The sequence below is a fragment of the Bidens hawaiensis genome, unplaced genomic scaffold, assembly GCF_021521415.1.
Source record: "Bidens hawaiensis isolate Kalapana, Puna unplaced genomic scaffold, B.hawaiensis_p1.1 tig00026182_1, whole genome shotgun sequence".
NCBI lineage: Eukaryota > Viridiplantae > Streptophyta > Magnoliopsida > Asterales > Asteraceae > Bidens > Bidens hawaiensis.
In genome coordinates, this window is record NW_027494208.1 from 292934 (window position 1) to 307171 (window position 14238).

Here is a 14238-nt window from a genome sequence, read left to right on the forward strand (position 1 = left end):
ATCTCGGTTTTTGAACTTATTACACCTAAATGTAACTTATTTTCACGTTTTAGTTTCCGTAATGAACTGTTTTTTTGAATCCATTGATTATGATATTAATATCGATTCTGAACTCATTGATTATAAAATCGATATTGATTTGCCGCCTTTGCTTGTCCGAAGGTAGAGACAGATCTACCGAGTATTAGACCATGTGTAGTGGTAAAGCCCCACCTAGGGTCGTTATGCGACACGTGGCCTACGCCTCTACTTGACTCGAATTAGTACGGGTCAGGTTCGGGCTTGTTTGTTTCGGGTTTACCTGACTCGAATGTCTTGAATTGTACTCTACTTTAATTAGCACGAGTCGGGATCAACTTTGTTAAACTTGGGTTTGAGTTTTTATGAATACGGGTCCTTTCGGGTTTGGCTAATTAGCACGAGTCGGGGAGTTTGTTTTTATTTATAATAAGCAAGAACATAATGTTTTCCTTGAGGTACCTTATAAAAAGCATATGCTTTTGCTTTCTGTTTATTTGTTTTTCAAGACTCATCAATGTAGGTAATAAAGAAAAATATGAAAATGGATGCAGCAGAGTGTTTTATTGTTCTTGTGAACCTTGTTGCTCTTGGAATACCTGTAATTTAATCTCTTTTTTTTTTAATAATAGATTTTGAACCGTGTAATGATTTTTATGGAGTTGTACGCATATATTATTTTTAAGTTAAATGATTATTTTGATGTGATAAAATCACATGCAGATTTTGGTGAATTTTGGAATCATGAGGATGTGTACAAGAATGCACAGTATATATGGGATTCTTTTGTTCATTCTTCCCATAAGTGTTAAAATTCTTAGTAATTTTCATTATGGGGTTGAAGTTGCAAAGTTTTATTTTCTTGGAAAATTGGAAGTTATAATGTCTTATTTGCCCACTGTACTAATTGCATATTGATTGTAATACTTGTATTGTGCTTTCTGATCCTTGGAACTATTTTTAAAATGTTAGTGACTAAAACAAGTTAACTTTTACTGCTGTTGAAAAAGGTTATTGAAGTTAAGCTGCAAAGGAATGCTTTGAGTATCTAGAACTACTCAACTCATGAAGATGATTAGTATGAATTTGATATTTCAAGCAGTTGCTATGATGCTAAATTGTTGAAGAATTCAGTAAGTTCGTACAAGCTCTAAACCTTGTAAATTCCCAAAATATCCTTAAAACAATTGTCAGTTATAAGTTGGTTTGTTCTTTGACAGCCACCACTAATAAGTTCAGCAAACTAAACAACCCCAAAATGCGTTAAACAAGACCATGCGGCCATCTTTTTTGTTGAAGTCTGGTAATCGAACTAAGCTTTTTGGTTTAAAGTTTTGGAAACATGTTGGTTACAGAAAAACCATGAGGGGGGGGGGGGGTCGTGAGTACTGATGATCCGACCCCGTTAACGCTCGAGAGGGGGTCGTGAGTAGTTTTCAAAATTTGAGCTGCTGGGGGTCGTTTTATTTTAGGTTTTTGGGTTTTTGGTTTTACTTCCGTCAAGGCCCGGAACACAACCCGACCCCCGAAGCTGCTATAAAAGATTTTGGATGGACCAAAAAAAAACTTCTTTCGGGTCAGCTTAAATGGCCTGTTAAAAAACAGGCCGGGTTCGAGTTTAAGTGTTTGCATACAACTGGGTTGGTCCGTTAACACGTTTAAATCTAAATTTTTGAAACCAACTTCTAAGCGAGAAATAAACACGCATTGGGTTTTTGGTTTTACTTCCGTCAAGGCCCGGAACACAACCCGACTCCGAAGCACAAAAAAAAACAGCTTCCGCGTCAGCTTACTGCTTACATGGCCCGTTAAAAAACAGCCCGGGTTCGAGTTTAGGTGTTTGCAAACAAATGGGTTGCCCCATTAGCCCGTTCACATCTAAATTTTAAAAATCAACTTCTAACCGGGAATAAACGCGCATTGGGTTTTTTGGTTTTACTTCCGTCAAGGCCCGGAACACAACCAGACCCTGAAGCAAAAAAAAAAAATCTTCCGAGTCAGGTTACATGGCCCGTTAAAAAACAGCCCGGGTTCAGTTTAAGTGTTTGCATACACATGGCCCGTTAAAAAACAGCCCGGGTTTGAATTTTATGGCCACACCACCATTGATTCAGCCCGGTTTATGACTTACTTGCTGCATCAGTAATGCAATGATATATTTTTTTTATGAATTTGACTCTAAACCATATCATAACGATGCATTTCTATTTTTAATGTTTATGAAGTTTTTTATGTTGTAATCTATTTCATTTGACACTGCTAGAATATGTTTTTTATGACAACATATAACCATTAAATTCAATTGAAATTGTCAGTTTCGTTATTGTTTATAATTACATCATAATGTTGATTGCAATTGCAGGTTAACGTCGCTCGCGATAACCGTTCCCTGAACCTATATTGAGCTTTAGCGGCGTCTCCTACGATTGGTATAATCACCATTTTCTCCATATAATATGCTTAATATGTGATGATGTACATATAGATAGATAACCTTATAAAATATTTTAAAAAAATTGAATTTAAAACAGGCCCGGTTCAAGTTTAAGTGTTTACATACAACTGGGTTGGTCCGTTAACACGTTTACATCTAAATTATTTTAAAACCAACTTCTAACCGAGAATAAACACGCATTGGGTTTTTTGGTTTTACTCCCGTCAAGGCCCGGAACACAACCCGACCCCGAAGCAAATAAAAAAAACAAGGTTCCGGGTCAGCTTAAATGACCCGTTAAGAAACAGCCCGGGTTCGAGTTTAGGTGTATGCATACAAATGGGTTGCCCCGTTAACCCGTTTACATCTAAATTTTAAAAACCAACTTCTCGCCGGTAATATATACTCATTGGGTTTTTTGGTTTTACTTCCGTCAACGCACGGAACACAACCCGACCTTGAAGCACAAAAAAAAAACAGCTTCCGGGTCAGCTTACATGGCCCGTTAAAAAACAGCCCGGGTTCGAGTTTAAGTGTTTACATACACATGGGTTGGCCCGTTAACCCGTTTACATCCAAATTTTCAAAACCAACTTCTAACCGAGAATAAACGTACATTGGGTAAGGTCCTGTTCGTTGTTTTAAACGTGTTTGTTTTCAACACGTATCACAGGATCGCACCCGGAAGAGACATGTCAAATAGCAGGACTGTACACCTACTCGCTTCGTTGAACCCGTATCAAGGAAACTGGACCATTAAAGTTTGAGTCACGTCTAAAGGGACAATGCGCTATTACAAGAACGCACGAGGCGAGGGCTGCCTTTTTAATGTTGAACTGATTGATGAACATACGGAAACCAAATTTTACTATCGAAGATGCCGGTAACACAAGGAGCCTGTACTAACTGAATCAAAAATGTGTCCCCGCCGCAACGCGCGGGCACTCTTACTAGTGAATAAAGAATGTATGTTTAATCTTGTTTAATCTCTTTTGCTCTTGTTTAATCTTGATCTCTTCTCTTTAATTTGATTTTGTGATAAAGAGAGATCTTCAATGAATTTGTATGTTTATTTTGTGGAGCAAAGTGGCGAGGAATAAAGCTGCTCAAGTCTAGGGGTGTTCATCGGATCGGATAACGGGTTATTCGGATTTGAAAATTTTTTGACCCTATCCGAAATCAAATCCGATCCGAATTAGAAATATTCCTATCCGATCCGAATCGATCCGAATTCAATTCGGATCGGATTCGGATAATATCCAAATAATCCGAAATCATCCGAATAATCCGAAATAAACCTAAAAAATTTCCTATTTTTTTGTTCATAACATTTAATAGTTTAGAATCACAATAAACATACAAACCGGAAAATACGAATTACTCTTAACACAACTTTAAAGTTTAAAATTGAAATAATAGTCGATAAATATACCAAACCGGAAAATACAACTAAAAACATGTTTTTTATTCGGATTAAATGGATAGCCGAACAATCCGAATTTTTTAAAATTCCATATCCGAATCCGAATTAGTTATTCGGATAATCGGATTGATCCGATCCGAATATCCGAATAAGAATTCGGATCGGTTTATTTGGGTTTCGGTTTCGTTTAGGATTTCGGTTTTTTTCGGATTTCGGATTTCTTGAACACCCCTACTCAAGTCTTCTATTTATAGCCTAACACGTGAGGATAAGTTGTATGTCATCTGCTAACCCGGCGATTGATCCCCGTGGTCGATTCGCATTGACCGTGGACCACCAGTCCACATATTCTTTGATCTTGTGAATGTGAACATTATGTGAAGCCCCTTTCCTCCGTTTTGCCTTCAAACACAGATTAGTCACATGTCATCAAGTGTCTTAATCACTAGCATTTGACTTTGCAACAAATGTCCATGTATTTCAGTTAACTAGGTTAACTAATTTTGTTTATCAAACCCAAATTACTTTACATTTCTTTCTTATAATTGACTTAACCATTTCCATCTAAGTTAAGTCTTCTAGGTAGATTTGGATTAAAAATATTTTCTAAGTTAAATATTATTTAGACAGTTATTTGATTTTCAAATCACTTTTTTAAATAAATTGTTCAAATAGCTTTGTAAACTTTTCCTAAGTTTATAAAACTTTCATTTATATATAATTCTTTTATAGAACTCTCTTGATTCATAATGGGTTGGACTTGTAGTAGTATGTATCATCTTCGTACTTTGATAATAAATCTTCATTTAACGCTTGTTGTCTTATTCATACTTGCTTTATGACTATAGAAGATTAATAGTGTTTAGAAATATGCATGTGGCATATAGTATTATTGCGGAACTGGTAATAATATTTTAATTCACACTAGCTTAATTAGTTATTAATACCATTATAGATAATTAAAGTTCAAAACATTGTTTTCTCAACAAAAATCAATGGCAACAAATTTTTAATTTCATATATGTTACTATACATATTACTTTTTGTTTAGTATTCATGTTAGAGCATTCATAGTAAAATCATCTTCATCTCTATACTTAAACTAAATATCATATTTCTTGAAATTTTGTTAAACCTGTCAGATTTCATCTCAATATCTCTGCATCTCACACATAGACACTTATTCTATTTTTTTGATTTCATAAATACTCACAAACATTTATAGGGATGATTAATAATGAATCTCCATATTTGAAGAATCTATTTATAAGAGCATTCCCATCAGGTTCTCTGTCTTCATCTTTAAAATATAACTAAAAACACAATTTCTTTAATTTATACATCATTTTCTAAAACCTCCCTCAACTCATTCTCCATTCCCATCTCTATATTCTTTTTTTATTAATTTTTATCTATCTTTCATTTATAATCTTTACTTCTAACTATTTTGTCTTATTATCATTGTCAATATAAATTGATTTCTAATATATATTTATAGAATGGTAGTTGGAAATGGAGTGTTGTGGCAACACTCTAAATTTGAAGGATTCCTATACCATTTCACTAAAATTTAGAAATAGAGTTCAGAGATAGAGAATGGATTGGAGTGGCTATTTAGATGATTTTTCTAAATTTTAGAAATGGAGATAAATATGAACCTATTGGGAATGCCTCCATCTTTAAAATTTAAATAAAAAACACAATTTTTTTAATTTATACATCATTTTCCAAAAACTTTCCCCAACCATTCTTCATTCTCGTCTCTAATTTCTTTAATTTATACTATTAACTATTTTGTCTTATTATTATTTTCAACATAAATTGAAATCTAATATATTTTTATATGAGAGTAGTTTATAATGAAGTTGTGACAATGTTATAAATTTGTAGGCTTCTCATACCATTTCACTAAAATTTAGAAACGGAGTTTGAAGATAAGAAATGGATTGGAGTGATTATTTATATGATTTTTTTTTAAATTTTAGAAATAAAGATGTATATGGAGAACCCACTGAGAATTCTCTAAGAGTATTCCCAATGGGTTTTTCATATTTATCTTTAAAATTTAACTAAAAACATAATTACTTTAATTTAGAGCATTCCCAATAGGTTCTCTATCTCTATCTTCAAAATTTAACTAAAAAACATAATTTCTTTAATTTATACATCATTTTCTAATAACCTCCCATAACCCATTCTCCGTTATTATCTCTATATTCATTTGTCTTATTATTATTTTTAATATAAAATGATTTCTAATATAAATTTATAGAAGGGTAGATGGAAATGGAGTATTGTGAAACACTCTAAATTTGAAGGCTTCTTATATCATTTCACTAAAATTTAGAGATAGAGTTTGGAGATAGAGAATGGGTTAGAGTGATTATTTGGATGTTTTTTTTAAATTTTAGAAATGAAGATGGATATGGAGAACCCATTGGGAATGCTCTTATACATTATGTTCTAAAAACCTCTCTCAACTTATTCTTCATTTCTATCTCTATATTCTTTTTTTTATATTTTTTTCTTTTTCCTCCATTTATAATTCTAACTACAAACTATTTTGTCTTATTATTATTTCAATATAAATTCATTTCTAATATATATTTATAGAAGAGTAGTTGGAAATGAAGTGTTATGGCAATGCTTTAAATTTGGAGGCTTTCTATACCATTTCATTAAAATTTAGAAATAGAGTTTGAAGACAGAAAATGAGTTGGTGTGATTATTTAGATGATTTTTTAAAATTTTAGAAATGATAATGAGTATGGAGAACCTATCGAGAATGTTCTAAGACTCTAAATTTTTAAAGATATAAATTATAATAAAGAGCAATATAGAGAAACACCTTTTTAGATGGAAATAGAAATTCATGTGGCAATAAAAATTATAAGAAATATCCAAATTTTGAAGATGGAGATTCTTTTATGAATGCTTTTATAGCATTTCCAATGATTTCTCTATCTTTATCTTTAAAATTTAACTAAAAAACATAATTTCTTTAATTTATACATCATCTTCTAAAAACCTCCACCATATATTCTTTTTGCTCTTTCTTTCATTTAAAATCTTAACTCATAACTATTTTGTCTTATTATCAATTTCAATATAAATTGATTTTTAAAATATATTTATAGAAGGTAGTTGGAAATGATGTGTTGTGACAACACTCTGAATTTGGAGGCTTCTTATACCATTTCACTAAAATTTAGAAATGAAGTTTGGAGATAGAGAATAGGTTGAAGTGGTTATTTAGATGCTTTTTCTAAATTTAAAAAATGGAGATGATTTAGAATACTCTTATACATACATCCAAATGATATTATCCTTCCCATCTAGGGTCTTTAAAGTGCAATAGATTAAATCTACATCTTTTGTCCACTATAGGACTTGAACCCTCAACCACACGATGTGAATACATTTCCAACATATCTTAATATAACAAGTCCATAGGCCCTTTGGTTAGTATGTGTACTTTACTACCTATAATCTACCATTTATCAATAAAAGCCACCTAGGTTCCTTTAATTTCATATTCTCTGCTTTACCATAACCTTAAACATACCTAGGATCCAAAACTTTTGCTCAAAAATACGTGTCAACAAGAAAATATACCGAATATATCAAGAATGCACGAAGTAAAAAGACCTCAAACGACATCAAGAATGTGCACTGATGGTGCTTGTTAAAACCAAGAAGGGGTGTATAGGTTCTAACCTATTAAAAGATAGTTAGCAAATCAACCACAACATCATGATGTATAGTGGTTTTGATGAAAATTATCCACTATACCGTATGCATACCCATTAATTCCGATTATGAGAGATCACCATTACAAATGTCTCACTAACACGTGTAATGAACACCATTCAATTCTCTCTTTTAAGGTAAGAGTAACATATACTTCTCTTGCATGTTCAACTTGGAAAGATCATCATGTTCTCTCTTCTAAGCATGTTCTCTTACAAAACTCATTTTCGCTCTCTTTCGATTTACAAAAGCTTGATTAAGAAAATTGACCATAATGATTTTGACTTAATTTTTATACAACATTTATTTTATAGAATCTATGAATTTTACAAAACATTGCAAGTGTTAAAATTTTGCTTTCTCATTAAAATAAAAAACGATTACAGTAAAGTAGATGGAAAACGAGCAACAAGTTGCGCCGCAACCAGTAACATTCGTTAATTTTTAACCCGAAAACCTGACCCGTTTTAAATTTCAATGTAATTTGGATTTTCACTTATTAATAAGGTTTGATTTTCATGTTATTATGTTGTTTATGAATATATTGTCACTTATGTCACTTTACCCGTGATTTTTTAGAATTTTGTTGTATTAATTTGATCTTATAAGCTTTGAATAGTTATAATTATAGAGTCTAACTATAAGAAATATTTCCATAACAATTCTATACATTCATGGATAATATGATATGTTACATGTTACACAAGACATTTTGACTAACATGTGCATCCATCAAATTAATATATAAACATCCTTTTGTATCAAATTTTTTTTTGTATTATTGTCTTTACTTTTCTATTTCAAAGGTAGGATTTCAAAATTTTTAAAGTCTTATTCATTTTATTTCTATTTGTTTTAATTCTTGTTCATACTAGTTAATCAAATGGTCACATGACCATAACACAATCATGTCTAGGAATCCATATAATTCATACCCAGTGTATAGGATGGATGAGACAAAGAACATAAGAAGATGATCGATTACACGAAGGTCACACTTGAAACATTTTTACATTTTTATTTTTCTGTTTTGAATCGTTATTTTTTATTCAAAGGACCCAAGAATTTTTTTATTATATATGCTCATAAATGTTATATAATCATATAAAAAAAAGTCCATAATTTTATCAAAATCATTTTCGAAATCGTTAAAACATTGCTTCTAGCAATGTTTCAATTTTGACATTAGATCTATCCGTCAAAGAAAGAAGCATATCTTGCTCATAACAAACTGAAAAAGTGCAATACCATATTCTATGATAAACTTCATTGAAATACGATTCTAAGCATATCTTGTTCTAAAAATTATTTTTACGCATTTTAATTCATTCGTATGAATTCACAATCAATATTTTATAAACAGTGCGCAAATTCGTACCCTCTGATTTACATGGCTGTTTTGGTCTATTTAGGGTACAGATTTTAATTTTCTAAATTAAAGTTATTCAAAACATTCTAATTTAGTAGACTGGAAAATCTTGATTTATAATAAAATTGTTTAATATTTTAAATATCTTAAACAAAACAGAACAGTTTCCTGTCCAAAAACTGATTTTGTATTTCATCTTCCTTTTTGATATTTTCCTTGTGTTTATCTTATCATTTATTCATTAGATTTAGTATTTCTTACCCTTAGCCTAAAACACATTTATAAACTTGGGTTTAGGGCTTCATGGTTAGGAATGATCAAGTCACACCTACATCCAATGCTTTCACTCACTAATTAATGTGAGTTTCTCACACCCAATTTTAACGCTTTTATACATTTTGGGGTAACATGTATATCCTATCAAATCAATTGCTTATATATTCATGTTTCAAACTACAATTCACATCATAGACTTGTGTGTTACTGGTTACTTGCTCATGATTACGTGCATAGATTTCTTCGATAACCATGATCATACGCCCCCTTGCACTCAGGACCGTGTTTCGAGTGGAAAAGAGACTCAGATCCGAATACGTTGGTTGGTACTAACGGGAAATGACATTCATTTATACTTTACAATCAGGATCTTGATTCGAGTTTAAAGAACTCTTATTTGTGTTTTACAAGTTCATGGAATTGTATAATTTTTTTATGTGGTATTTAAACTGTATGAACTCACCAACTATTAAGTCAGTTGACATTATTTTATATATATATATATATATATATATATATATATATATATATGTTACATGTACAATTATTAGAGGATGACATGCATAAAGACACTAGATTTAGGATATTTTAAATAAATGTTTGAAATGTTTTCACTTCCTTGTATTTTCTTTATTATGAACTTGTGTACTTGATGCTTTTAAATGAAATAATGATGACATTGTCACGTAATAGTGTCACATGTGTTTTGAGCAATTTGTACGTCACACTCAGCGTTTCCGCTAAGCCGGGATGTTACACAACCCACATACTAAAAGAGCAGGTTTGTGTAGCGAAGAAGCTTCTTTATGGGTTGCGAAGCAACATGTTGCTCGTTTGTCAGCCACTTTATTGTAATCGTTTATTATTTTAACGAGAAAGAAAAATTTTAACACTTGCAATGTTTTGTAAAATTCATAGATATAAAATAAATGTTGAATAAAAATTAAGTCAAAATCATTATGGTTAATTTTCTTAATGAAGCTTTTGTAAATTGAAATAGAGAGAAAATGAGTTTTGCAAGAGAACATGCTTAGCATATGTCATGATGATTCTTCCAAGTTGAACATGAAAGAGAAGTACATGTTACCCTTACCATAAAAGAGAGAATTGAATGGTGGTCATTACACGTGTTAGTGAGACATTTGTAATGGTGATCTCTCCTAATCGGAATCAACGGGTGTGCATACGGTATAGTGGATAATTTTCGTCAAAACCACTATACGTCATGATGTTTGTGGTTGATTTGCTAACTATTACACTTTCTTTCCAAAAAAATCTCACTTTTAATCGGTTAGAACCTATACATCCCTTCTAGGTTTTAACAAGCACCATGATGTCGTTTGAGGTCTTTGTACTTCGTGGTTTCTTGTTATATTCAAAAGGATGCCATGTATTTGTTTTAGTGGTCGCCATAGTTGACGTGATTGACGAGCAATCGATCATGATTTTGCTAACTCAAACAATTTTGTGGACTTTTGTTGGTAACGCGCCGGTAGGTTCATGGTCACATTTAGAGGTTCTCATTAAAATCGGTTCAGTTCACAACCGACCAATAAGTTTACAATTGGTATGAGCATTTTGAAAGTGGTTGTTACTGAAAGAGAGAGAAAATGTAACGATAAAGATATAAAAAATTATTATTTAATTGAGAGTGAGAGAGAAAAGGTAATGTGTTTTGGTGTAATTTGGATTTGGAGATAGGGTAAGGATTGAAATGCTCAGAGTGGTTGTAAATAAAGGAAAGAAAAAAGTTAGTGACTTTTGTAAATTTAGAGATAGCTCGTTCGCCTTAGTTGTTGAAATTTGGTTATGAATAAAAAAGATATAAAATTGTAATGATAAATATATAAAAAATATTATTTAATTGATAAAGAGAGATAAATGCATTGTATTTAGGGGGTGTTTGGGTGAACTTCTAAAACTTGCTTATTTGCTTTTTGAAAAGCAAAAAAACTATTTGAAAAAACTCTTCCAAAAGCTTCAAATTGAAGCTTTTCAAAAACGCTTTTGCTTTTCAAAAAACAAATTAAGCAAATTTAAGAAGCTCACTCAAACACCCACTTAGTGTAATTATAAAGATGTGGATAAGGGAGGAGCTAGAAATGCTTTTAGAGCATTCACATTTAATCCATCAAAATATGTGAGTGATTTTTTTATAATGTAGATAGTAATTTAGGATGTTGTGAGTGAATGAGAGAGAAATATAGTGATTTTTCTTAGTATTTAAAAAGTTATTGTTCATGCCATATAACTTTTTAATATATTTTGAAAGTGGAGTGAAAGAAAGAAAAATGATAACGATAAAGGTAGAAAAAATTATTATTTAATTGAAAATGTAGTGATTTTTAGTGTAACTTTGGGTTTGGGGATAGAGAATTAAATAGCGAATGGTGTTTTATAATATAAAGAGTAGTTTAGGGTGCTGTGAGTGAAGGAGAGTGAAATGTAGCAATTTTCTGTAAATTTGAAAAGTTATTGTTCACTTCCTATAATTATTTTATATTTATTGAAAGTGGTTATGAGTGAATGAAATAAAAACGTTAATGATAAAAGTATGAAAAACTATTATTTAACTGAAAATGAGAATGAAAATGTATTGTTTTTTAGTATAATTTTGGATTTGAAGATATGGGAAGGGATGATAATGCTATTATGGATAATTTCCCTAAATTTTAGGGACGAGGATGGAGATCAAGAACGTGTTTGGAATCGAAATAGAATTACAAAACAACACTGGCAAAGCGTCAACGTTTAAAAAACGTTAAGGCTTTTTTAGTCGCGAGGGGGGGGGGGGGGGGAGGTAGGTTTTTGGTTGAAAGCATACCAAAGTAACATTGCATCAACTATTTTTATTTTTAATTAAAATAAATCAAAATAGGTAAATTTACCAATTTTGAAATTAAGGATGGGGAAATATGCAATTGAATATTCGAGTTGGGTATATATGCATTTTAAAAGGGAAAAATTCCCAAATAAGCGTTTATGAAAACATTTTTCAGGTTTTATGTGCCATTTGCAAGAAATACCCAAAATAGGTATTATAAACTAGTCGTGACGAGTAGTTTATGATTACACACGAGTAGTTTGTGAAACCAGTTAAAACTCCCCACGTGCCTTAAATTAAACGTAACGAGCATGTTCACTAATCATTTACTCGTCACGACTAAAGAAGTTTCATGTCTTGTAATCAACGCCCACGAGTAATTCATAAGTCCTTTAATCGCGACGATTAGTTTACCTGGTTTACATTCCCTACACGAGTAGTTTATTAGTAGTTAACTCGCCGCGACTAGTTTAACCTTACAATCTACTCGTTGCGAGAACTTATGAATTACTCGTGGGCGTTGATTACGAGGCATAAAACTTATTTAGTCGTGACGAGTAAATAGTTAGTAAATTTGCTCGTTATGGTTAGTTTAAAGACACGTGTTAAGTTTTAATTGGTTATACAAACTACTCGTCACAACTAGATTATAATACATATTTTGAGAATTTCTTGCAAATGACACATAAAATATGAAAAATGTTTTCATAAACACTTATTTTGGGAATTTTCCCTTTTAAAAGTTTTAGAGGGGGAATATGCAATTGCCCCCTTTTAAAATCGTCTTTTAAAAGCCAATAATTCAACAAGTTGTTTTCAAACTCAATCACAAACATGCTCTTAATTTCCAAATTTGTAAAAACGACATTGATGATGTTTTAAAACTTTGCATCTATTATGTTTAAATTCTTTAATTAAAATTTTATATTAAAAATTAATTCCAACCGATCGTAACCGGTTCTAATATGTCAGGGTTTTCCACTTCACAAACCGGTTTCAAACCAAACCAATTTTAAACCAAATCAGTTTCACCCTAATCGGGTTTGAACATTCTTGACTAAAACCGAAACAAGTTCGGTTTTGGGAATAAAAAAAATGTGCACCTCTAGTCACATTATGGGGCTTAGTTAGCCAAAACACCAGGCATGAGCAACCTCACCTATGAACTTATAAAACAAATCTATTCCCATTATTATTGGGCATAACAAGCAAGAGTCAAGACTATGATATGAAGCAGGATTTGTGGATCTAAGGGAAAACTGCTTCCATATGGATTCCCCTATATGACTTTAGTTGGGGGATAGATACTGACATTAAGAAAACAAGAGAAGGAAAAGATAACCAGTAAGAACTGAACTTAAAAACACTCTGATGCCAGGTCATCTTCGTCCCGTTAGGTATCCGACGTTCAAACTTTTAGAAGCGGGCCCCACACCATCAACCCGAGCCTTCTTTCGTGACCCTTTGGAACAAGGGCCCGTTTCCTCCTCTTCATCGTCCGTGTTTACTAACGTACGTCCGGACCTGGTTTTCACACTTATTTTTCTAGGAACGTATACGTTAAAGTAATAACCGGCTATGGTTTTAACCGACTTTGATGGAAAATTTTCCAATGCAAGTTTTATAAAACTATTACCTTTGTATTTCGGTTTTGAAATATTATTCAAAACGCGTGCAAACATCTGCTGCTCTGACTGTTTCCATACGTTCGCAACGACTTCTCCCATCTCGTCAAACTTCCAAATCCGGAAAGCGGGTCCCAGATCTTTTTCGAGAAAAGCGGTTTTCTCGCTGATGTGGCGCTTGACACATGGGACGGATCCAGCGATGTGGCAATCGCAATGGTCAGGTCTCCCTCGCCCAATCGCACCCCTTTCGGTCTCTCGGGTGGCTGTGTCATTGTTTGACCAGATTACAGTCCCTAACCATTTTGAAGAGTTGAGAGTTTTGTGAGGGTATTTCCTTTGAGGTGGGCCCTTCCAATCTGCCACGTCAGCTTGAAACCGCGGTCCTACAGGGACTGCATATTTCTGTTCATAACTAAAGTGGTCTATCTTCTCAACCTGTTTTGGCTTCTTCATGATTGTGTTAATAATTTCACCTATTTATCAGTTTTAGAAATTGAATAGATGAAATAAATGCAT

General features: G+C 32.3%; 1 protein-coding gene across 1 annotated transcript; it reads right to left on the reverse strand.

Annotated features, from left to right (window-relative positions):
* Window positions 1-13473: 13473 nt before the first annotated feature.
* Window positions 13474-14175, reverse strand: LOC143572999 (AT-rich interactive domain-containing protein 2-like). The gene has a single exon (XM_077058005.1). It carries the CDS (start codon window positions 14173-14175, stop codon window positions 13474-13476), a length of 702 nt encoding a protein of 233 aa, XP_076914120.1.
* Between the last annotated feature and the right edge of the window lie 63 nt (window positions 14176-14238).